At 41.7% G+C, this 26,559-nt stretch overlaps 1 protein-coding gene across 1 annotated transcript; it reads left to right on the top strand.

Moving 5' to 3' along the window:
* Positions 1-486: 486 nt before the first annotated feature.
* TSPO (translocator protein) lies at positions 487-25,440 on the top strand. The gene is made up of 4 exons (XM_034783520.1): positions 487-640; positions 17,907-18,108; positions 22,584-22,722; positions 24,473-25,440. The coding sequence occupies exons 2-4, from the start codon at positions 17,927-17,929 to the stop codon at positions 24,641-24,643; spliced, it is 492 nt and encodes a 163-aa protein (XP_034639411.1). The 5' UTR covers positions 487-640; positions 17,907-17,926; the 3' UTR covers positions 24,644-25,440.
* The last annotated feature ends 1,119 nt before the right edge of the window (positions 25,441-26,559 follow it).

Raw genomic sequence — 26,559 nt, forward strand, 5'->3', positions numbered from 1 at the left:
CTCTAAGGTGTCACAAGTACTCCTGTTCTTTTTGCGGATACAGACTAACACGGCTGCTACTTTGTAACCTGACAATATGAAGAGAGGAGAGAACTAGTCTAGAATCTTCAGCCACAGCAGTCGCTGGAGGGAGTGCTGGGTGTGGACAAGTTGAACCCTTTAACCCTTGATAGCGTGGGCACACTAAACTATTTCAGAAGCAAAGAGGCTCAGGAACTTAGACCATTTAACCTTGGAGCTATGCGATCCTTTAGGGTAGGCCACTCCTATGAGGGTGCAGCGCTGACATTTCAAACAGCAAACGTCTCTGCAAACACCTCCATCTCCTCCCGCAGCGGGACAGGCTTGAGACAAACAACGACAACAAAAGCCTCACAGTGTATAATGACTTCCCCAAACCAGACACCCCTCTCTTCCCACTGCGTGCTGGAGCTGGGCTGGGCAGGGCCGGGCCGGCCTGAGCCGAGCCACCACCAAAGCAGCCAGCTCCGCCCCCGCGGGCCATGCTGCTGCAGCTACTGCTGTTCCCGTGCGCGTAGGAGGGACAGGCCCGTCAGGCCGCACCCCTGCTGGGTCCATAGAGCAGCGGCTTCGGGCTGAGCTCTCCTCTGCCTCGCCGAACTTCGGGCTGCAGCAGCAGGTGAGTCTCTCTCTGGACAGGAGTTTCTGGCGGAGACTCTTCAGTCAGTGGCTCCGTATTAAGGCGCAGGGACGCGGAAACTGCTAATTTCCAAGGGAAGCAGCTCTCAGTAACCACAGTTGCAGCAGGAGTAAGGGGGGGGGATCGGCCTGGCTGTAGCAGCAGCGGCGGAGGGAAATGGCACCTTATACCGCACCTCGTGGCCGATGAGACACTGGTAACAGCAAGAGGGGGAAGGTTAGCCCCGGGGTGCCACACAGCGCTGGGAATGGCAACCCGGAGGCTGTGTCTTCTGGTGTCATATATTGCAGCCATCATCGGGACGGCAGTAACAGCAGCACCTTTTTTATGTGCTTTGCCTAGTAGTGATAGAGCCAAGCAGTGGGATTCCTCACCTGGGCCCAGTCACTTAACCCTGCTTAGTTCATCTGTAAAACACAACCCTTGACTGCTTCACAGTAGTGCTGGGAGGCCTCTTTAACTTTGTATAAAGCACGTGGAGATTCTCAGATGAGATACACCTTAGATGGGGGGCGTTTAATTATTGCTAGCGCTACTTTATTTGGTCCATGTTAGTTTAGCTTGGTTATACAGGGTGAAAGAGAGAGCGCTGTTGTGATTCTACATGGAATTTAACGTAGAAATTCTGATCAACAGGTGTGTTTTCTGATCATCGAGATCCTTACACTGGCTTGCCCCCACTCATTCCATTGACAGGTACAGACCACACCACTTAAATGCTGGGAGCAATGCCCCCTTCAGGGAGGGGAAGGGTGTGTATCCATGCTCTTACTTCCACACTATCCTCAGAGCCCTCTTTGTAAGGGGATTCTCTCCTGTTTTTTTGCCAACCCTGCAGTGTTGCCCTGCCTGTTATGTACCTTTCATTTTCCTGGTTACTGAGTTACAGACCCAAGGTGGCTTCATTTCAGTGCTGGGTTAAATGAGTCCTTATAGAGACATAGTACAGTTTGAAGGACACTTTGATAATTATGAATAAAAATGCTATAAAATGTATACTAATAATGTTCCTGTTAGATCAGCAATTAATTTATAGGGGCTTGCTGTCATTTGAAGTATTACAGTTACAATGTTCAGGAAAGTTTCCTTTTCTTTCTCTCTCATTTTTTTTTTTTGTATGAACACAACAAGAAAACATTTGGGAAGGATCGCTGGTTCTAGCCAGTGGATGGGAAATACTGCTTAGTAACCTTCCCTTATGTAATATAGGCTTCCACTAGTGGAACTTGGATTGTAGCACCATGGTGGCAGAATATCTCCAGAAGGGGGTTTATAGCAGTGCAAATGCTCACTACTGTGGCACCTGGAGCTGCCAGCAAAGCGCAGAAAGTGGGTGGTGTCAAACAGGGAGAGGATGGGACCAAGGGAGACAGAATATGCACTGATTCAGCCTTGGTGCTAAAACCCACTGCCCTACCACTATAGAACCTCTGGGGCAATTTGGTTCCTGTGCCAACAGCAATGAATCAAGCCCTAGCTAGTAGACTGTTGCATGTGGTTTAACAAGAGTAACAGCGTTACTCCTCTTCCCTGTCCCAGTTCCTATCTCATTTGGCTTCATGGGGGCCTTGAATTCTAACCTCTCACATCCAGAATCTCATATTGTCAATATTTGCTTTTTCCAGTTAGTTTGAGTATGATTTTAAACTAGTGGCATTTCCTCTCTAATAAACCTCACTTCTTAAATTGCTATATTTACTTTAAGCTTATTTTGCCTGTTACCTAGAGGGGGAAAAAGAGGATGCTTGTTTTTGAGAGCTTGATTGAATACATGTAATGAAATGGAGTGAATTCATGAAAGGCTAAAGTGAAACATATTTTAGTAAAGTGAGCACCAAATGGAAATATTACAAGGAAAAGAAGTGAAAGTATGCAAACCTGCATTTGCACTTGTGTAATCATTTGGCGTTGGTTTGATGTTATGAAACATCAAACAGTGAGTCATTTCGTAGAACAGTTCAATAAAAGGAATTGGGTCATTTAACTCAGTAGAATGAAAATGAATCGGAATAGAAAGTAATACGGCCAGATCTTCTTCTCAGACCAAAGGGTCATTATGGGAAAATATTACTCTTCCTCCAGCACCCTCCTCCGTGGAATCACAGTCTTCCTCGCCATCTTATTCAACATCTAAGTGAAGTTATGGGCGGAGTCACTGAGACAACATGGGCTGAACTGACAACAGTATAGGGATACATACCACCCAGCCTTACGCTTGTTTTTTCCCCCCATGAAATATCAACAGCATCTTCTCCCCTCTTTCTCAATGTTGAACCGAGATAAATTGGATGAAGAGCAACTGGCTCAAGCTGAACCCAAGCCCTACTGAGACAATGCTGGCAGGAAAAGGCAAATGCTTTGAATAACTTGCTTCTCCTATAAAATCCCCCATTATCAATGGAATCTGCTCTCAGGTTGTTAAGTCAATCTGTAGCCTAGGGTTCCTTTTGGACTCCTCACTGCTGTTAAATACCCAAATAGCCACAGCAGCAAAAGCTACCTATTTTTATTTGTGGCTGTCTAAAAGATTACACTTCATCCAATCAGAGACAGATCTGGTGATTGTGATGCACATATTAATGACTGCGAGGTAGTGATTTCCCCAGGAATTGAAATTTGGGGTGGGGTGTTGGAATGTTCAGGGTGTGTGTGTGAGGGCTGATGAGGGTTGAGACTATGAGGGCAAAGGTGGGCTGTATGACACCCTAGTAAAAACTGAAAAATGTTTCACGACCCTTTTATTAGATTTAACTCATGTTTTAAAGTCACAACAATTAAAGTTGGCTTCTCAAACCTACTATGAAGCACTACATCTACATTCTTCTTGGTGTCTTCTTGTAATTTTGCACTCTTTGGTGTCTTCTTGTGTGTCTGTTATTTCCAGTCCTTCATGATATGCTCATGATCAGGCAGAAGGTGACTTCTTTCAGAACACAAAATTCTATTCAATGAGGAAAAAGAATGCTCAGCTGTAGCTGTTGTGACTGGGAATAGCAAGAGATGAATTCCTACTTCTTTCATCCCAGAAAACGCAGCATAAAGATTGGATTGAACCAGTAGTGATAATCAAGAAGTTGAAGTTAAATCTTCATTCATTCATTGTATGATATTCCACTCTGTGTTTAAAATTCTCTATTCTGTCCTGATCACATAGCAGCCCTATTGATGGTAGTGCCTCACTCCACTCAACTGTAGGTGTTTTGTAAGACAGGCATCTGTAAAAGCTACGTAGAGGTTGAGTAGAATCCAGACATCGCTATTGTAGATTTGTAACAATTAAATCTGTGTACTTTTTCAGCTGGCTTAACAAACACTTCTTGTCCTCTTCACTTAAGGAGTCAATATAAGTACCTTCATTAGTCAACCTCTGGACTGAATTCTTTACTTCTTCCAGTACATTTTCAATTGATATCTCTGATTGATCCAAGGGTAGCTTCCATTGCTGGACAAAGATCTATTACTGTTGTAGCAGTTGCCTGGATGACATTGCTTAATGACCCAAGTGATTTCAACAGTAGACTTACAAGGGAGAATGGCGATAGTCTTCTCTGAACTTAGTAACAAAAGTAGTCCACCAGCCTCACTAGTTAGATCTGACCTATCTTGGTGGATACTTTAACATTGGCCTCCAGTTTCTAGTGTGTGGTATCTCTTACTTAAATAGAAAATATGATGCAACAGCCATGTTGGTTCACATAAACTGAGTTGTCTCTCCAGCATTCTTAACAGCCTCATTAAGTTCTTCTAAAATTGGCTTTGACAGTGACTGGCTTATAAGGTTTTCTGCAGTCCAGAGGCATGGTGTTTTGCAGCTTTTTCATATAGGTTTTCAGTATTGGCTTAGCTGATCGGTCTGGCAAACCAAGCTCCTCCACTTTTACTATATAAATCCATGATATGCCCACATCTTGAATACTGCATGCAGTTCTGATTACCCCATCTCAAAAAAGATTTATTGGAATTGGAAAAGGTACAGAGAAGGGCAACAAAAATGATTTAAGGGTATGGAACAGATTCCATCTGGGGAGAGATTAAAAAGACTGGGACTTTTCAGCTTGGAAAAGAGACAACTAAGAGAGAATATGATAGAGACTTATAAAATCTTGACTAGTGTGGAGAAAATGAATAAGAAAGTGTTATTTACCCCTTCACTTAACACAAGAACCAGGGGTCACCCAATGAAATTAATAGGCAGTAAGTTTAAAACAAACAAAAGGAAGTATTTCTTCACAAAACACACAGTCACCCGTGGAACTTTTTGCCAGGGATGTTGTGAAGACCAAAATTATAACAGGGTTCAAAAAAGAACTAGATAAGTTCATGGAGGTTAGATCCATCAATATCTATTAGCCAGGATGGGCAGGGATCCAACACCATGCTCTGAGTGTCCCTAGGCTCTGTTCGCCAGAAGCTGGGAGTGGACAACAGGGAATGGATCACTCGATGATTCCCTGTTCTGTTCATTCCCTCTGAAGCACCTGGCATTAGCTACTGTTGGAAGACTGGCTATGGGCTAGATGGACTATTGGTGTGACCCAATATGGCTATTCTTACATAAAAAATAATTATAATAATCAAAAATTTTAGTACAGAAACTTCCCAAGATAATGACCTCTTGAGATAGCGATGATGTGAGATAATGACCTTGGCAAATAATGCATTTTAAAAATCACAAATCTAGCATTCTGGAATGAAGTCACTACAACGGGGGTAGGCAACCTATGGCACATGTGCCGAAGGTGGCACACGACTGATTTTCAGTGGCACTCACACTGCCCGGGTCCTGGCCACCGATCTGGGGGGCTCTGCATTTTAATTTAATTTTAAATGAAGCTTCTTAAACATTTTAAAAACCTTATTTACTTTACATACAATAGTTTAGTTATATATTATAGACTTATAGAAAGAGACCTTCTAAAAACTTTAAAATGTATTACTGGCACACGAAACCTTAAATTAGAGTGAATAAATGAAAGGTTCTGAAAGGTTGCCGACCCCTGCACTAAAACATAGTCCAATGCTCTGGCCGCTGTTGTTTGTTATGCCAACATTCACTACCGCTTCGTCCCCAATGGCTCTGCACTGTCACCTTCTGCTGCCACCGTGTGAGTAGGTCTCTGGAGGTTTCACCCAGCTCTCAGTGATTTCAGTTCTCAGTGGAGGAACCTCACTGCTAGTGCACGCTGGGCTGTCTCTTCCACAGAAACACTGTCCCACAGCAGGTCTAAGCACTTAAACCTGATTATCAGTAATTTCAGCTCTAGTGGTCACTTAACAAATCAGAAGACTTTCTATGAAGCCTACTCAGCTCTCTCTCTAAACAGGAGAGGGGCAGATCAAATAGTGCCTGTGACTCTTTTGCTTGGTGGTGTGGGCTCTGCCTAACGCTCATGTCCCATTCCCTCTTCCCCAGTAAGATATAGCATCTAAATCTCCTGCTTAGGGAGTGCAGTTCAGTTGGGGGTGACCAGTGCTTAATTTGTAATGAAAGAGCTGCCGGGGCTCAAGCAAGTTTGTTACTTTCAGAACTGATGTGACAAGCCCAGAGGTGCCTGGACTTTGAACTGCCGAGCCCAGAGGTGCAGGGGCTCAGCCCTGCACACCCTAGCACAAATTAAGCACGGAGGGAGACCCCCCCCCCTCATTCTGTCAGCCTAAGCACAGTTCTGCTGCCCTTTACTTACGCAGTAAGAATAACAACATTTCATATCCCCCACATTTAATACTTAAGTGATTTGTGACCCAGCCCCAGCTAAAATTGATCACTTGGGCAGCACAGCTCTGTCTGCTGGATACCTAGGCAGAGTAGGTGAGTTCATGTAAATATAGTCTGGTGCTGAAGCCTTTCCACCCACCACTGGCTCATCATTAGCTGTCAGGGGAGAGCTCATTCATACCTTGCTTACAAATCATAATTTGAAATGGTTAGGTAGGCCAATATAGCTGAAACAAATGTGCTGACATTGTCATAAATAACAGCTATATGAGGAAGCTAGTCTTTGTTCATACTTTTCAAACTCATTATGCTTTCTCATATGCTGTGTATGCTTTTAAAGTGTGTATTAATGTTTCAATTGCAATTCAAATTTCCAACCAATTACTAAATTGGCAGCACTGCATATAACTGGGGGTGGAGGGGAAGGGGTCTAGGGAAATCCTGCTGCCAGGTGTGAATAGTACAGCTCAAATCTAGGAATGAGGTATGTCCTGAAAGCGTACAGCTAGTACAAAATGTCACAGAAGTACATCTATTAAACCAGTGGTTCTCAACAAGGGTGAAGCCTGGGGGTACCCAGAGGTCTTCGAGGGGTACATCAACTCATCTAGCTATTTGCCTAGTTTTACAACAGGCTACATTAAAAAGCCCTAGTGAAGTCAGTACAAACTAAAATTTCATACAGACAATGACTTTATACTGCTCTATATACTATACACTGAAATGCAAGTACAATATTTATCTTCCAGTTGATTTATTTTACAATTAGATGGTAAAAATGGGAATAAAATAAATTTTTCAGTAACAGTGTGATGTGACACTTTTGTATTTTTATGTCTGATTTTGTTGATTTTAAGTGAGGGGAAATTTGGAGGTACTCAAGACAAATCAGACTCCTGAAAGAGGTACAGGAGTCTGGAAAGGTTGAGAGCCTAGGCTTGACCGAATTTAAATTTATTGTAAATATTTTTGATAAATATCAATATTATCTAAGCTTTTTTAATTTTTATTGATTAAAATTTTGTTGTGCAAAATTATGGGTTTTCAGAATTTTGGTTTTTGATTTAAATTTTTACAGTTGCAGAAAATTATGGGGAAGGTTCAGACAATTATTTAAATGACAGATTCAAAAAGTTAAAGCATTATAACAGCTAACACAAATTATGAATATCACATGTCCAAATATACAAAGTAAATATCATTAAATCAAAATCTAATAAGTTCTCAGACAGTATTTTTCTTACTTTATCTATTCATTTTGATAGAATGTTTTTTGTTGGTTGGTGTGTGCATAGTGAAATTGATGTTTAGTATACTACCAATAAAAATCTAATCCTTCCAAGCCATATTGCACACATTTTGTCCTTAGAGAAATACCACCAACTTAAATTTACAGTGCTATTTCCTTCTATTGTTAGAGATAACATCTAAGGTTATTATAAGTGAAAGAAAACATTTCTCTAGATTTCTTTTTTTACTTTGTGTATTTTGATAACTTTCTTTGTTTAGTCAGTGTCACGGTTTCTTCTGAGTTACATTGCTGTAGTAGCCACTCCATAATTAACACAAACTGGATTCTCAGGACAAACTATCCACTCTTCCAGCAAACACGCCAGAAAAAAACCCACTCCCTCCTCACCACTGAGATTTTGCATGCCATATCTCATTCCTTGGTAGAATTTCTGTTTCTGGGGGGTTGTTTTTTGGAGAGGGAGTGAAGAAAAGCAGTTACGAAATTGTGATGTTGAAAAATATTCCCTGCTGTTGATATTCTGAAACTATTCCTAATGCTTTTTTTTTTCTCCCTCCAACTCCTCACATCCCCAAAATGGTGAGGCCTACAAACACCAAAACCATTTGTTTTGTTGGCCATGCTGCAAGAAGCGCCCTTTAGTGTTTTTAATTTTAGATGAGGGTAATATTAGTGGCAAAATTATAAAGATGTATAATCTAAAGACGTTGTGATAGGGTACACATACCCAGCACAAAGATAGATAAAGAAAGGGTTAGCTAGTAGCTCACTAAAACAGGGATGTAAAGAGGAGGCAACAAAAGTCATTCTCTCTTTTCCTCATCTCCCTGAGCTGGAAGGTAACTGGGTCAGGAAACACCCAGACTAGGAAGAAAGGAGAAGTGGGAAGCTGGCTCTTTTGCTTCTACAGAAAGGCTAAACAGTTTACAAGAGACTTTTAAGTTAAGAACCACAGACAACGGCTTCTAATTTTCCCTGGGGGTATTCAAACCTCGCTCAGCCCTAGGCCCCACCCCACCTGTTTCCATTGCCTCTTCCCTCCCCCCAACTGCACCCCATCCCTGTTCCTTCCCCTTCCTTCCAGCACCTCTTGCATGTCGCTGAACAGCTGTTCCACAGCATGCAGGAGACACTGGGAGGGAGGGGGAGGAGTTGATAGACGAGGGCCGCAGGTGGGCGGGAGGTAGGGGAGCTTGGCTGCCGGTGGGTGCTAAGCACCCGCTAATTTTTTTTTTCCATGGGTGCTCCAGCTCTTAAGACCCCGCAGAGTCAGCACCTATGTTAAGAACTATTTACTTTTCCTTTGGGCTGAAGCAAACCATCCCTTCCTTTGTGGTTTGCTCCCTTTCTGCTGCCCCTCCTCCCCCACCCCTCACTCAAAGAGAAGGGGGAAGAGGCTGAAGAAAATCTTGAGTATGGCTTCCTACGTATTAGCCCATGGTGGAGAAACACCCTGCACAGAGGTGTTTTGCCTTAAGTAGCAGAATGTTGTATTTTGTTTCTTTTTCCCTATTTCTTCTGGTTCCTGCTGCAGCGGCTGGGGTCGCTCTAGTGCAGTTACCATGAGTACACAAAAGAAGTTTAATTATTTTAACATGTTTTTTAAAGTATAAACTGACCTGCTGCAACTGGCAGAAGTGGGGGGATGAGTGAGTGAATAGGATACTGGGAGAAATGCTGAGGGGCAGAAGTGCTGGATGGGAAGACATGAGGAGGAACATAGAATCGTAAAAATGTAGGGCTGGAGAGAGACCTTGAGAAGTCATCAAGTCCAGCCCTTTGCGTTGAGGCAGGACCAAGGAAACCTAGACCATCCCTGACCATCGCATCCACTGTGTTCTTAAAAACCTCCAGTAATGGGGATTCCACAACCGCCCGCAGAACCTTGTTCCAGAACCTTACTCTCCTTATATTTAGTAAGTTTTTCCTTATATCTAATCCAAATCTCCCTTGCTGCAGATTAGCCCGTTGCTTTTTGTTATACCTTCCGTGGACATGGAGAACAATTGATCACAGTCCTCTTTAAAACAGCCCTTAACATATTTCAGGATTGTTATCAGGTCCTCCTCAGTCTTCTTTTCTTAAGACTAAATATGCAGGTTTTTTTAACCTTTCCTCACTGGTCAGGTTTTCTAAAAACTTTCTATAATTTTTCTTGCTCTTGTTAGGCCTCTCTCTGATTTGTCCATATCTTTCCTAAACTGTGGCATCCAGAATGGGACACAGTACACCAGCTGAGGCCTCATCAATATTGAGTAGAGCAGGACAAATTTAACCTCCTGTGTGTTACAATTGATACTAGCCTTTTTTCAGAACTGCATCACATTATTGATTCATATTCCATTTGTGACCCCCTACAACTCCCAGATTCTTTTCAACAGTACTACCACTGTATATTTGAATTACCCCTCCTAAGTGAAGTATTTTACACTTGTTTTTATTGAATTTCATCTTGTTGATTCCAGACCAATTCTCCAAAGTCATTTTGTATTCTAATCTTGTTCTCCAAAATGCTTGCAACCCCTCCCAGCTTGATGTCATCCACAAACTTTCTAATGGCTCTCCCCTCTAAGTCATAAAAGAAAATATTGACTAGAACCAGCTCCAGGATTGACCATAGTGGGACCCCACTAGATGTGTCCTCTCAGTTTGACAGTGAACAATTGATAACTACTCTTCGAGTACAGTCTTTCAACCAGTTATTCACATTCCTTATAATAATTTCATCTAGACTACATTTCCCTACTTTGCTTATAAGAGGTCACATGGGATTGTGTTAAAAGCCTTACAAAAATCAAGATATCGCCTCTACTGCTTCTCCCCATCTACAAAGACAATACCCCTATCAAAGAAGGAAATTAGATTGGTTTGGCATAATTTGTTCTTGAGAAATCCATGCTTATAACCCTATTATTCTCTAGGAGCTTACAAACTGATTGTTTAATAATTTGTTCTAGTATCTTTCCAGATATCAAAGTTAGGCTGACTGGTCTATAGTTGCTCAGGTCCTCTTTGTTCCCCCGTGTAGAGATAGGTACTATGCTTTCCCTTCTTCAGTCCTTTGGGATCCACCCATTGAGTTCTCGAAGATACTTACTAATGATTCCAAACTTGCTTCAGCTAGTTCCTTAAGTACGTTAGGATGAATTTTGTCAGGCCCTGGTGACTTGAATACATCTAACTTATCTAAATATTCTTTAACTTGCTCTTTCCCAATTTTGACTTGTATTCCTTCCCCCTTTTTGTTAATATCAATTGTGTTTTGAATCTAATCACCACTCACCATTTTAGTGACAACTGAAGCAAAATAAGCATTCAAAAACCTTAGCTTTTTTTATATCAATTATTAGCTCTCCTTCCTCGCTAAGTAGACAACCTATACTTTGTCTTTCTCTTGCTCCTAATGTATTTAAAGAACCATTTCTTATTGCTTTTTCTGTCCCTTGCTAGGTGCAACTCATTTTGTGTCTTAGCCTTTCTGATTTTGTCCCTACCTGCTTGTGCTATTCTTTTTGTACTCCGCCTTAGCAATTTTTCCATGTTTTCACTTTTTGTAGGGTTCCTTTTTGGGCTGGGACAGGGGATATGAAAGGGTAACAGAGCCATGCTCCTGGTTTCAGAATGGGGAAGCTTTGAGAGCCTGGATAATGGTAGGGAACAGAGGATGGGGGATAAGAGCTATAGGGGACCAAGGGGCATAGAAGTAGGCATGCAAGGGGAGGTACAGGCAACCATGAGAGCCATTTCGCTCTAATGTCCTCTCTTCCAAGATATACCTTTCTTCCCCCCAAACTCCCCATATCTCCTTTAGAGATAAAGTCTGGCTAAAGTCTAAGGAAGGGACCCCTGTTTTGGTGATTCTCATTGGGTCCATTATAGCAGGCCTCTCCTTCTATTAAAATAATACCATCCCAGGTTAAGCTTTTGGCACTCATTCAAAACAGGGTAAGTCCCAAGCCAAAAAAAAACCAAAACCAAAACCAAACAAACAAAAAAAACCACCAGTCAAACAAAAAATGAGTAAAGAAAAAATTGTTCAGGTTTAAAGTGTTTCAGGGGAATTCACTTAACACCCACATATAATTTACAAAGTCCTACAACTACAAAATAATCCCCAAACATTAAGTCTAGAAAATGAATAGTTAAAAGATCCAGCCAGTTTTTCTCTACCATATAATCTTTCATCTGTCAATATCACCTCAATTAACTTACACCACCCACTGAGCCTTAGCTTTATATTCTAACATTTGAAAAGATATGTACGAAGGTCAAATAACAAATTTACTTGGAGGTTATAAAATCACTAACCCATTCTACAGTATTATTCAGTACAAAAAGGTGACATAACTTAGTTGCTACACCATAGTTAAGATACATTCTTTCAAGGTTTAGATACAAAGCTACAAACAGCAAATATCATTCAAATTATATTAAACATACTTTACTCCACTCTGAGAAGTCAAAGCTGACAGCTTTATATACTCTACAAGTATATTACTTTTTAAAATACTTACTACACATTTAATAAACATTATACATCTAACTGCACATTTCCAGTACAGAACAAATAAGGGGTAAAGTTAAGAGTGGTTGGTGTTCTAGGGATGAAAAGTTATAGGGCAATGTGGGAACTGGATTGATTCCTCTATGTTTACTCCGGGCTTTTGAACTTACATTTTTCTTTACAATTTTTTTTTAAACATTCTGGGTGATGATGGATGAGTCCCTTGAAACACTTCCAGCCATAACTTTTTATTTTTTCAACAACATGATTTACTGGAGAATACTCACCCTGTTAATCATTTCCCCCTGTTTGTGTGGGTCTTTCGCACAGGAATAGGACTGAGAAAAACATCATACAAAATAGGAAATGTGATTGTTTAACCACAAAAATAGGACAGCAGACTTAAGAGCAGGTGTGTTATTAGTATTTGTATAGTGGAGCCACCTAGGAGCCCTAGTCATGGACCAGAACCTCCTTCTGCTAGATGCTGTACAGCACAGAACACAAGTATAGTGCCTGAATCCACTCTGAACATTTTTTTTAAAGTGACTAGATATCTAATTGGTGTCCCCTTAATGATCACACAGTTGGAAAACACTCCTTATCAAGCAGCTATTATGAAATGCATTTTGTAAGCTCTATGACTGGTTCCTTCTCTGAAAATAAACTAAAGTAATGCAACTGAAAGCCATTCAATTCCCCTAAAAGTGAAGTCAGAAAAGCTTGGAACTAATGCAGGTTCTGCTTTATATGTGATTTGTCATGGTGTTAAGAAATCTAGAGCAAGGATGGGGGTGTGGTAGGAGAACATAGAATCCTAGAAGTGTAGGACTGGAAGAGACCTCAATAGGTCATCTAGTCCAGTCCCCTGCATTCAAAGTCAGGACTACATAATAACTAGACCATTGCTGACAGGTGTTTGTCTAACTGTTCTTAAAAGCCTCCAGTGATGGAGATTCCACAACCTCTCTAGGCAATTTATTCCAGTGCTTATACATCTCTGGTCTAAGTGTCAGCTACGTCTTTACACTCTTATGTAACAAACTCCTACAACTGGAAAACTTGCACAAGGGATACACCTCAGAGTAAGGTTTTCTGGCCTTTTAATATTTTTCTCCTCTGATCACATTTGGATTTTATGCATTACTTCTTTTCTCCTAGCCCCTCTGGCTTGTTATGCATTTCTCCTCTCTTTCATCCTTGGTTAGTTATTTACCATTTTGTTTCCAGCTCTCCTCTTCTTTGCAGGAACAGTGTCTGTGTGGATCCCTCCCCCCACTTCCCTCCTTTCACTCACTCGTTCTCTTTCTAAAGACCCACCTGGAGCATTTGTGGAGGGCTGGACATGGCTTCCTAAGTTAGTCAGTGCTGCTCCTTCACTCAGCCATTGATTTTCATTAGAGATTGGTACAAGTTGCTAATTCCCAAGAATTGAATACCTGAATTGTAGTGCTCCTACTGTCTAGGGATGGTTATGGTGTAGTTGACAGGGCCTGGAGCTGGGAGTTAAGAAACCTACATTCTAATCTTAATCCTGCAACTGACTTGGTGTGTGTCTTAGAGCAAGTCACAATACTTCAGTTATCCCCTCTGTAAAATAGGCAGGGCTGTCCCTAGGGGAGGTGCGAGGCCTGGGACTTAGGCGCCAAGTTTCTATCTGCTGGGGGGTGCTCCCCTTGGCTCTGCCCAGGCCCCGCCCCCACTCCACCCACTTCCCCCAAGGCCCCACCTGCGCTCCGCTTCTTCCCTGCCCAGTTCCGCCCCCTCCCCCGAGCACACTGCACCCTCGCTCCTCTCCCCTCCCTCCCCCGCCCCCAGCACCTCCAGACGCTGCAAAACCGCTGATCAGCGGTAGGCGCTGGGAGGGAGGGGGACATGAGAGCTTGGGAGGGGGGTTCTGCCTCCCCCCCCCTTATCTCTCCACCCACCTCCTCACGAAGCACAGGGCCCAGGGTGGTTGCCCGATTGGCTGTTCCCTAGGGACAGCTCTGAAAATAGGGACAAAGAAGCTTACTAACCCTTGCAAAAAGCTTTGAGTTCTGTTTGAAAAGTGCTATATAATTACTAATTAGAATTACTAGCCCAGAGGGCAGGGCACCAAAATTAATCCTGAATTATGTCCTGCCATTACTGCAGCGCTCCCTTCCTTTTCTCTCCTCCTCCCCCTCTGTGTATGCACATCTTTCCTCTTCCCGTTCTGTGGATATTTCCTGATCTTGTGTTTTCCCTCATTTCCTGTTCTCCCCCATTCCAAAATATTCCCTGTATTGCTACTCCTAAACATATTGGGCCAGATTCTCCACTAACTTGTCCTTTGTGTACTCACCTTGGGCGCAAAACATTACGGTTCTGATTTGATATCATTTTACATCCACTGCACAAGTGACTCTACAAACTGCAGGGCGGTGGAGAACTGGGCCCCATGTTTCCCCAGCAATGAGGATAAGAGCAGCAGAGTGATAGGATTACAGGCATTTTCACCTTCTTAGTGGACTCCATCCAAATTACTCTGTAAACGCAGCGGAGATATGATCCTCTACAACTACTAGGAGCGCCTGTTCCCAGCAGAGCTTACTGGTCCTGCAGATACGTAGTCACTCCCCTGGGTCCCAGTAGAAGTAGGTAGTGAAAGTGAGTAGCACTGTGTCACTTTCACGCTGCCAATACTCCTGAGAAGTAGTATATGCTTCAACAGAGATACTTCTCCACAGGGGTATTTAAAAATAAAAATAAAAATTGCAGGAATGTGAGAACTTGCCGTTCTTGTGCTGCATGTAAAACACGACCTGGTAAAAATAAGTTTTGAACTCTGCATATAGGATATATTAGATAAGAGACACGACAACAATACTTGTAGCAACAGATATAACTTACAGAATTTTTCACTTGACCAGGTTTTTAACTCTCTTCCCAGCTTTCCCTCCTCCATTAAAGACTTAATTGACACTGTCCAGCAGGATGTTTTCTTCTCCCCACCACAGTTCTCCCCTCTTCTCTTGTGCACAGAGTCTGGCTCTGATTTCTGCCTGCTTTCCACCTCCAACCCTTCCACTCCCTTCTGTCTCTTATCCATTCATGGGCATGCACACTCTCCCCATCTTCAAAACATCTTCTCCCCTCTGGCTTCTCTCTCAGGCTAAAGGCACATTCTTGTTTATCCACTCATGAAAAAATTCTTCTCTCAATCCCAGCTGCTTTTCCAGTCTATCCTTCCCCTTCCCCTTTGCATATAAAATTCTTGTCTGTATTGCCTACGGCCATTGCCAGGGCTTTCCTTAATCCTCTCCAATCTGGCTTCTGCTCTCAATCTTTCATATCATGTTCACCAAGGTCCCTAACAAATCAAAGGGACACATTTCTTTGACTTGCCTCTGAAACAACTAATCATCCTCTGCACCTTTATTTTCTCTCCTTTTAGCACTTTCACAGCTCTTCTGTTTCCTCTTACCTTACTGATCTTCAGAATCTCTTGTTATTCATCTGTGTCCCCTCTTTAGTGCTCTGTAGCCATTCCTCAGGATTAGTTTCTTATTTTGTGAGACAGGGTGGGTGAGGTAATATATTTTATTGGACCAATTTCTATGGTGAGAGACGATCTTACACAGAGCTGCTCTCAAGCTACTCAATGTCACAACTGAATACAAAGTAGTAAACACATATTTCAAGGGACCATTCAAAGTGAAATGTCCCGTTAGTACCCCTCCAGTCATAGGGAGGAAAAGAAGGGGGGGGACTACTGAAGGTGGGGGGTTGCTAGTGGGTTACAGATTGTTGTAAAAAGCCATGAATCCAGTATCTGTATTCAGTCGCTGGTTATTAGTGTCTAGCAAAGTTGCAAATTTAAACACCCAGGCTCATCCTTTGAAGGTGTTGCACAGATTTCCTTGGAGAATGAGGTCTGAGAGGTCAGATACAGAGCAATCGTTTTATGAAAAGTGTTCACGCACAAATGATAAGGTGTTTTTGTCTTGGCTTATTTTTCTGTGAGAGTTCATTTGAGTGTGTAGTTGATTGGTTTCACCCATATAGTGGTTATCGGGGCATTTAGTGCACTGGATAAGATACACCACACATTGTGATAGGCCTGTACACAACTCATGGATCTTGAAAGGCATGTTGGAGGAAAGGTTTCTGGCCACTGGGAGATGTGGAGCTGGCGCTTGGGGAAGAGGCAGTGTGTGAAGCCCCTGTGGTCATCCCTATGCCTAGGGACCATAGGGAGATGCTGGCAGTTTCCCCAAGAGCCATGTAGAGGTGGCAGGCACTCTGTCTGTCCCACTGCGGGCAGCCAACTGGACTTTTAACGGACGGAGCCGCCAGAGTCCCTTTTTGACTGAGCATTCCGGTTGAAAACCGGACACCTGGCAACCCTAGCTGCAGTGCAAGCCTGAATGGCTATACTGCAATTAAAACAGCCCCTTAGGCAGAGCCCTTTTAGGCTGTGGCAGCTGGCACAGGCCAGCCAAGGGAGTCCAATTGCAGTGTAGACATACCCTGTGTAAGCTCGAAAGCTTCTCTCTCTTACCAATGGAAGTTGGTCCCATAAAAGATATTACCTCATCCACCTTTCTCTCTAATATTCTGGGATCAACACAGTTACAACCACGGACTATCTTACCCTATGTCACAAAGATTATAGTCCTATGCAAATAATAAAAGTAAAGGGTTGCATGAACTTGGCTACTGTGCATTCAAAAACAGTCTTTTCCATTTTATCCTTTTTGGTATGCGTTTAATCCCTTATTTTGGCAACCTATATATGGATTGTATATAGCAGGTGGTTTATGGCCACAAAACTTGGGGTAGAGCTTTTCCAGCTTATTTATTTATTCTTAATGCTACCTTTGCTCTGCTAATGTAGCTAGGACAACCAAACTTCACCCCCAATGCCTATACCCGTTGTTGGTTGGAGGGCTCATATTGCTCCTAAACCTTGTGCTGACCCTCTGCATGTGGGTGAATTTCACATAGTTTATTTAACCATGGATGAAAATCTGTGAGAGGGATAATGCAGTTTGGCACTATGTAAATTGTACTTCTTTTTTAAGGGTTCTGCATCTTGTCACCAAACAGTCCATTTATGTAAAATGCTACGCCAAAACTAGTAGTGTCACCAATATACAAGCAATTGGGGTAAGAGATGAATGACTGACAGTTCATCCAAATATGGGTTTGTGAGTCTTTTTAGGCTGATCACGCAAGGCACTAATGTCCAACAACTCCATTGAGCTCAAAGGGAATTGTGGATGTTAAGCACCTGATAAGACTGAAGCCTTTTGACTGGAGAGATAAACATATAGGGGCAGATGTTCAGCTGGTGTCAATGGAGCTAAAACAATTTACACTAGCTGAGGATCAGCCCCAGAAAATTGGAGAGACTATTTAAGATGGATGTTTGTTTTTGAAACTGAAACCTCTGCTAAGCAAGCTCGAGGAAGGAGATATGAATGAGTAAGGAAGCAGTGTATTAGGTGCAGTGATTGACTTAATGGATCAAGAAATCTTTGTTGGTAGAATCATAAACAATGCATCAGATTAAAACTGCCTGTAAAAGACAAACTGAAAAGAATCCTTGAGGTGTTCCAGCTTGTCTGTGAGCCTGGAGTCTTTAAATTAACTTAAATGGGCTTTAACTCCTCTTCTAGGGCCTGAGCTAAGTAGTACAATAATTATCTTTTAGATAAAGTCTGTTTAATCTGTAAGTGTTTTGCCAGAGTTTTATTCTAAAAATCACTTTGCAAACAAACATTCAGGTGTTTGGGGTTTATTTCAGATTCAGCGACTGTCTTGGAAATGGTACCGACGTGGGCCCCGGCTGTTGGTTTCACACTCTTACCCCATACAGGAGGGTTTTTGGGAGGCATGATAACAAAGAGAGAAATCCCTATATGGTATGAATCTCTTGAAAAGCCATCCTGGCAGCCACCTAACTGGATGTTTGGCCCTGTCTGGGGAACTCTGTATACATCAATGGGGTATGTCTTTTATATTGTGTATATACATTTAACTAGTCTGATGGTTGCTTAATGTACAAAAGCAAGCTGGATTGTTAAAAAGAATCATACTGCATAATGCTAGTTAGTTATGTTATTGGATATATATGTTACATTAGCTTATAAAAGTGACTTAATGTTGTTCCTGCACTGTTCAACAGGTAAGTACTTGCTTAGGAAACACTGCCCTTTAGGTGTATGCACAAGGGAGGTGTATTAAATGCAGGAATTTTTGATTTGCTTCTGACTGCCCCAATAAGAGAAATAGAACTGTAAAGTAATGTGCTGATTGAAAAAGGGTTTTTAAATCTTATTCTCCCCCCCACCCCCCGGTACATATGTCCTCTTACAGTTCTAGCTAAAATTAACTGTATTAGTAAATAAATGAGGGATTGAGATATGGACTGTCCCAGTAAAGAGCAAGTTAAATTTACAGGAATCTATAGCCCTTGTCTTATAAAACATTGTAATAAAACCTTTTGCTTTTAAACGGTGTCATATTATCTGGTACAATCTGCTGCCCTCTAACTGAATTAGTCTAAAATACTGATGACAACTTAGGCTAGTACTGTCAAAGAAATGGGCAATGGTGAAAGGGATACACAAGTGTGTTGGGCCAAATATCAGACCTAGCAGTACTTTAAAAGAAAAGCTGAAGGGTAATACAAGAAATATATTCTAATCATTACATCTCTTAAAAAAAATAGTTTAGCTATTTATAAAGTAGATTTTTTTTCTGGACTGTTGTGTGTTTTAGACAGGTATGATCTCCCTCACACAAAAACTGTCCCAGCAACAGCCCAGCTAAGAGAAAGTGCTTTTCTCCCAGCTCCCCATGAGGGGAGGCCACATTAGGCTACGAGAACCAAAGTGACTTTCAGCGCCCCCAATTTGTTTCACATCTTCTTTATGCAGGATTAGCCCTATGCTATGTTTAGTGCATTTTTGGTCAGCTATTGTTGCATTATCGCGGATCCCTGCAAAAAGTAATTTTTCTTTGAAGCTGAGTTGTGTCTCTCCCCACAAACCAACTATAATGCCCCAACTCTTCTATAACAACCACAACGGAAGGGATTTTCCTCAAATTTGCACTCCTTGGGCCTATTAAGTCTGGAAAGTTCAGCCCCAAAAAGGAAAACTTTTTAGAAAAGAGTAAGTAGTTATGATGGAATGCTACAGATTTCCTTAATTATAATTATAGTGCTCTCTATTGCAAAATACTGTAGTGAAGCAATATGCATAAAAATAAATGCTGAATCATGTCTCTTGCCTTTGCTTTATCACTTAATTTCTACTCACCTTCACTCCTTCTAGTCTTTTACAGCTCAGACCACAGTGTCCTTCCCTTTCTCCCCCCCCCCCATGCAAACAGAAAGTATCTTTTTGTTATTCTGTTCCCTCCTATGTATTCAGTAAAGTCTCATTTAGTTAGCTCTGAAATCACAGCATCATAAGATTAGTCAGGAAGTACCCTTTTTGTTGAAAGGTAGGATAATAGATCGCTGAAGCGAGACCCAGTAGCTTTTCCATAGAAAAGCCGTCAGATGGCTTCCTGGCAAAACACACCCTAAGAGTTATGTAACCAAATGGCTGTCCCTGAAGTATGCCTTTGAATGAACTGTACAGTATGCAAACAATAGTGTCTGGGTTTCAGACTATACCCAGGAAATCCAGGTAAGGTTTTTTGGTGTAAGATCCACATTTTGAAGGTTTTTCCATACACTCCTGTATGTCCTCATCAGAACAGTGCATTCTGAGATACTTAGAAGTGGTTAATGTCCTAATCATACCTATTCTTGATGACGAATCACAATGATGATCCTAATCCCAGGGGGCGTTAAGTGTTTCTTCTCAGAGCCTCAATCATACTCGGAACCAGATCACTGCGTTCTGTATACGTAACGCCATAGAGATTCCTCAGAGTGCCCAACAAATCCAGTTCCTCTATTTGCATTTAAAACATGCAAAAGATTCTGGGGATTTTGTCATGCAATACTGATATTAACTAGCAGAGCACGAGCACTCCCAAAGAGTTGTGTAACTAAGGGGCTGGCCCTGAACTTTACAAATTTGCAAGAAAATCTAGATCAAGAGCAGAAGCCAAAGTTATATCTGTGTACAAGTGCAATTGCTTGTTAACAACAGTTTCGCAAATCAGCTGGAAGCAGAATTGTATCTAGGTGCCTCCTAGTGATGGAGAAATATGAAGCTTTTTTGTTTTTTTTAAAAGCATTTGTTTGACAGGATAGTGATCAAATTGACAGCATATCGAATTGTGCCCTTAGAAAAGGAACAGCCAGTATGCAAGCTTGGGTTATTTACTTCCACATAAAAAAATAAACTTATTCATGCTACATGTGAGTGAAACTGAACTCTGGTAAAGTCATGTGGATGTCTTAGATGTGTATCTGCAGCTAAACAATTAAAAATCTATCTTGCTTAAAAATGTGCGGGTGAATTTTTAAGAGTTCAATAATATTCATGGAGCAGAGCCTGCATATGGAGCTCCCCATTGCCCAGCGAGGTGCACAATTCAATGTGCATTCTTACCTACAATGTAGATTTCATCTCAGTATGAAACAGTATGCTACATTCAATATGCTACACTGAAACAGCTAGCAAATTACTAACACAAAGGAGCAGACTCTCTTTTGGGATACACACTCATCTGGCTCTGAAATCAAGCGCCCACTAACACTTAAAAGTGAACTACAAAGCAAAAGTAAAAAAGGAGTGTACTTCTGTGCTGAATGATCCAGCTAACCAGATTGTGGGATCAGGGTTGCCAACTTTCTAATAGCACAAAACCTAACACCCCCGCCCCACCCCTGCCCCCGCTCACTCCATCCCCTCTCCCTCCATTGCTCGCTCTCCCCCACCCTCACTCACTTTCACCAGGCTGGGGCACGAGGGTGGGGTGCAGGAGGGGGGTGAGGGCACTGCTGGGGGTACAGCCTCTGGGGTGGGGCCAGGGATGAGGGGTTTAGGGTACAGGAGGGGGCTCAGGGCTGGGGCAGGGTGTTGGAGCGGTGCGGGCTCTGGGAGGGAGTTTGGATGTGGGAAGGGACTCCAGGGTGGGGCAGGGGGTTGGGGTGGGGGAGTGGGGTCCTGGCAGCACTTACTGCGGCCGCCAGGTCCCTGCAGCCCCTAGGCACATGGGTATCCAGGGAGGTTCTGCGCACTGCCCTTGCACCCATAGGCACCACCGCCACAGATCCCATTGGTTGTGGCTCCACAGTGCCGACCGGAGCCGCCAGGGTCCCTTTTCGACCGGGCGTTTGGGTTGAAAACCCAACACCTGGCAACCCTATGTGGGAGGCTTTCAGCACACAATAAGCTTTAGTTTCATATCCCCCACCTCTGAGTGATCCTGTCTTACCTTCAGTGAACTAAGACGTTATCCCAGAATGCACTATTCCATGGGCATTAAAAGGGCATGGATTGCAATGAGAATTCTGGTATGTTTGCAATTGCAAAGCTGTATTCTGGAAGATCTTCCAGTAACCAGTACCAAGAGGATTTCACTGACAGGAGAAAAGCTCCTTGCCCCTAGTTCTCTTCACTCCAGTGATTGTTTTTGACACCTCCTTTCTGAAATCAAATATGGTTATAAAAATATCACTTCCCTGCAGACACTACCCAAATTCACCATTGCTCTCTCTCCTCACTTCTTGCCTGTTTCAGCCTCAACTTCTGTTAACTCATTTTAAAAAGATTAATACCTTAAAATGACAAGCACTTCATTAAATAGAGGGAGATGAAGTGACATTTAAATCCAACACTTCGCTCCAGTTAGGCACCTACTCATTCAACTTGACCTCCAGATCATCTCCCGGTTTTGAAAATTTGCCTATATAACTTCTGAAATAACAGTCTCTGTACTCCACACAATGAACACTGTTACCGAAACTCATTAATGTAATTCAGTTCATCTAGACTAATGCAATTGCTTCCTTTATAGTCTTTAGGTCTTAACTCAAACTTCTATTTGTCCAAAATGCAGTAGTTCATCTGCTCCCCTATATCCAAGAATGAAAATAGCCACAGCAAAATTTTTTTACTTATTTCTTTTATTGGATGGTTCAGTACCATGTATTCTCTCATTTTGCCTGAATAGCATAGGGGTGTGAAACCACTTATTGAAGGTTCCACAATAAATCAGCACTTCAGTTTTGGATTCTAGCCCAAATCCATTGCTCCTACCTCTAGTTAATGCTTGGTAACATTTTCAGAAGTGCCTAAGTGACTTACGATCCGCCATCCTATTTTCAAAAGTCACTTGGAAGCCTAAGTCTCTTGCAAGTGAATGCACTTAGACTCTTGTGACTTCTTTGAAAAATTTTCTTACCCTACCTATGAAAGTCACCTAGTTTGACAAAGTATTTGTTTATAATTATTTATGCATTATATTGTATAATTTGCCAGAATACTTGCATTGTCATGTTCATTTTATTCAGATATGGTTCTTACCTGGTATGGAAGGAGTTAGGAGGTTTCAATGAAGAGTCAATGGTTCCACTTGGGCTGTATGCAGGGCAGCTGGCATTAAACTGGGCATGGACTCCAATATTCTTTGGAGCTCACAAAATAGGATGGGTAAGTATAAAGTAATATTGACATTTAAAGTCTCGTCATAGCCTTACACCGTTAGTTACAAGGTGCCAACTTTAGCATTTTTTATTCTTAAAATGAACTTTGGTACATACAGAAAAGTAAAATTTGGCTTGAGTAGCAGATTTTTGAAATTCCTTTATTACTCATACTCTCATATGAGATTGTGCATAATTTATCTAGTAATTACATTGTTAGCTCTCAAGTGTGTTTTTCCAACCCTTTGTTAACAGAAGTTTTAATTCATATGACTAAAGTAAATACAATTATGCCAAGGTAAAATTCCTAGGGGTCCTTTAGACAAATTATTGTGAAAATTAATTTACTATGAGATGACTCGTAATAGTGTCAATTTTAGATAGCACTAATAATTCTCTGCTGTCTGAGGGGGAAAAAGCTAGTCTCTGATATAAACCATCCTATGAACTACTTGACTGGTTCTTTTACTACACAGCTCTCTTAGATACTTACATGCAGGGCTGGCTCCAGGGTTTTTGCCACCTCAAGCGGCATGCAAAAAAAACCTGCGATCACGATCTGTGGCGGCAATTCGGCGGGAGGTCCCTCACTCCCACTTGGAGTGAGGGACCGTCCGCCAAATTGCCGCCGAATAGCTGGCTGTGCCGCCCCTCTCCGGAGTGGTTGCCCCAAGCACCTGCTTGGCAAGCTGGTGCCTGGAGCCGGCCCTGCTTACATGACCCCATTACCATAGTAATGGAGCGCCTTGGAGCTTTAATGTATTTACCTGCACAGTGCCCCTGTGAGGTCGGGAAGCACTATTATCCCCATTTTACAGATGCGGAATGGGAACACTAACGTGCGTAAGGTCACACAAGTTAGATAAGTTTATGGAGGGAATGGTTTAATGGTAAAACATATTAGCTGAGGAATACAGAGTTATGGAAGGTAAATAGTATAATGGCTAACAAGGGTCAGGCTGGTGACTCTTGCCTACATGCTCGGGGTCTTGCTGATCGCCATATTTGGGGTCGGGAAGGAATTTTCCTCCAGGGTAGATTGGCTGAGGCCCTGGAGGTTTTTCGCCTTCCTCCGCAGCATGGGGCAGGGATCACTAGCAGGAGGGTTCTCTGCCAATTGAAGTCACTAAAACACAGGATTGGGGACTTCATCAGCAGAATCAAGGGAAGGGTAGGGACGATTTTGTGGCCTGCAGCATGCAGGGGGTCAGACCAGATGATCATAATGGTCCCTTCTGACCTTAAAGTCTATGAGTCTATCTGCAGCACAGCAAGGATTTGAAGCAGTCTTCTAAATTGTAGGAGATCACCCTAACCACCACCCCTGAAATACTGAACAGTCAAGAAGTTCAAAAACACTAAACTTAACTTTTGGAATTTGTGGAGTTATTAATTTAGTATTATTAATGTGAATGCTATGAATTCAATACATGACATATTAGGCTTAATGTTGCATTAATTTTAGCTTTTTGCGTTTATTCTATATTTGTATGAAAATGTCTCCAAAAAGTCAGCTCAGTCCTGTTAAGAGCAAATGATTCCTTTTTCAAACTGATCACAAGAAGCATTGGTCTCTACTCTGCACAAATTCATGTATCAGCAAGAAGCATTCTAAGTTTTTTTTAGCATGTACTTGCCACTGTATTTCAGAACTCTTCACAAAAAAAGGTTTAGTATGAATTGTGCAAATATCTACGTACTGTCTTGAACAAAAATGCAGCATGTAAAATAACACTAACCACCTTATTTTGTTTCAGGGGTTGGTCGATCTCCTACTCACTAGTGGTGCAGCAACAGCTACAACTGTCACCTGGTACCATGTCAACAAGAAAGCAGCATATTTGATGTTCCCTTATTTAGCTTGGTTAACTTTGGCTTCTGTGCTCAATTACCGCATCTGGAAGGACAATAAAAAGAAGCAATCTTAATACAGAACCTTCTGGAAGAGAATATCAAGGCAGAAGTTTTTTTTTTTATGCATTTCCCAAATAAAATTACAATCCTGTTTTACTGTTGCGTGAAGTACTTACTGTATTAGACAGTTAAAAATAGGTCATGTCTAAATACAGTCAGAGTGGTGTTCATTTCAACATTCAAATGCTGGTTTACTACACAGTCCGAACGGAATGTGTACATGAGTGAATTTAATAGCACAGTAAATGAAGTGGTTTAATCTGCATGCTCTCCTATTGCCCGTGCGGTTGATTACATATAAAAAAATAATGTAATGGATAGCAATTTTAACTACTACTGGCAATTAATGTGAATTGGGGGCTGATTATGTCCAGAAACGAAAGTCCATTAATGACTTTCAGAAGATTGTTCCTCACATTAATTTACTCACTATGGGCCTGATCCTTCAGCCATATACCACTTGGCATAGTGCTTATTCCTGTCAGCTTTTGTACTGACTTCAGTGTCTTGTCTTCAAAGCGCTGTGCCTAGAAATGTTTATGATTAGGTCTTATATAGAGGAAGAATTCCATACTTGTGCATATAAACTTCAAGAGCATAGTATAGTTTGCAGACTGGACCATTATAGTTGAGAGGTAGGGGAAGGTTTCAAACATATTAAACAATAAGTAACTTACTATTCTTACACCATGATTTTTTTTTAAAAGGGCTAAAGCCAAAAGGATGCTGCAACCTAGAAGAAAGCTGCCTCCCCACCCCATTTCCTTACCACTACAACTAGTGTAATTTACTTGGCTAAAAAAAAAAAAAATAGACAACATCAAATCCAGAGCACACAGTCAGGAGCTGATGACAGCACCCAAAGAGTATCCAATGAGCACCTGAAGAAAAAAAAAAATAAAAATAAATAAAATCACAAAAAGAGGAATTAGTGCCTTTAACCTGCTCTGCTTGGAACCTGGATGCTTCACTAGCAGACTGCTAGTATTCTCAGCTATTATCAGAGCAATCTGCCTCCCCTGGAGGGATGTCTGGCTGCTGGTGGCCCCAATCAAATATACAAGCATCTTATGACCATCCTGCTAAAATACTTACCTAGGTACCTGATTATCTGTTCCTCCTTGAGCTGCTTGGAGACAGGTATAAGATGTTTCTGCTGCTTCAAGATTAGTGTTGCAGCCTTAAACCAGAAGACTTTGAGCTGTAAGTGGCTCAACTAGAAACAGGAACTTTTTGTATAAGGTACCTGGGACAGGAAGTTTTACCTTTCCTCTATTGCTAGCACATTACTACCACTTTTATGGACCCTGCTTCCCGGTCCCCCCCCTTACACGATTAGGATTTAAACCTGCCTCTTTGCCCCAGATCCACAGCAATTTCCAGCAGTGACTGATTTTCACTTGCCCATTTTATGGCCAGATACCCTGAAATTGCCTCTCTCCTTCATTGCCATGTGTCCTAGGTATATCAAGCAACTTTAAACTAAGCTTCTTAGAAATCTGAAATATTATGTGGTAGTACTTGGCAGACATTTGTTCTTCAGACTGAACATTAGGAGGATTTGCTTAAAAACAAAAAACAAAAAAAAAGGTAGTTCTATGGCATAATCAACCCTTTTCTACATGAAGATTGAAAGATAACTGGTTATATTCCTTCCTTCCTGGATATCAGTGCAAGGTGATATAATTGTGGCAGGTTAAGATTGTTTAAAATTTTTACACTTTGCTTAAAATCTGAAATTGATTAGTTTGTTACATTTATCAAAAAATAAAAGTTAACTAATATTACCTTTTATGCTATAAGACTTCAAGAAAGAAATAATGCACATATACAATGTAAAACATCCCTAAGGTTTAGTGTAAGATGTTGAAGTGTTTGAGTTTGTTAGAAGGGCCTTATATCATCTAGGCTGAAGGCCATTAAATTTCAC

This window comes from Trachemys scripta, chromosome 1 (genome assembly GCF_013100865.1).
Source record: "Trachemys scripta elegans isolate TJP31775 chromosome 1, CAS_Tse_1.0, whole genome shotgun sequence".
NCBI lineage: Eukaryota > Metazoa > Chordata > Testudines > Emydidae > Trachemys > Trachemys scripta.

What these genes read in the sequence shown, in the direction of transcription:
- TSPO (XM_034783520.1), top strand. Translation starts at nt 17,927, where the DNA reads ATGGTACCGACGTGGGCCCCGGCTGTTGGTTTCACACTCTTACCCCAT. An exon ending in ACTCTGTATACATCAATGGG is followed by an intron (nt 18,109 to 22,583) that starts GTATGTCTTTTA and finishes CATTTTATTCAG; the next exon opens with ATATGGTTCTTACCTGGTAT. An exon ending in GAGCTCACAAAATAGGATGG is followed by an intron (nt 22,723 to 24,472) that starts GTAAGTATAAAG and finishes ATTTTGTTTCAG; the next exon opens with GGGTTGGTCGATCTCCTACT.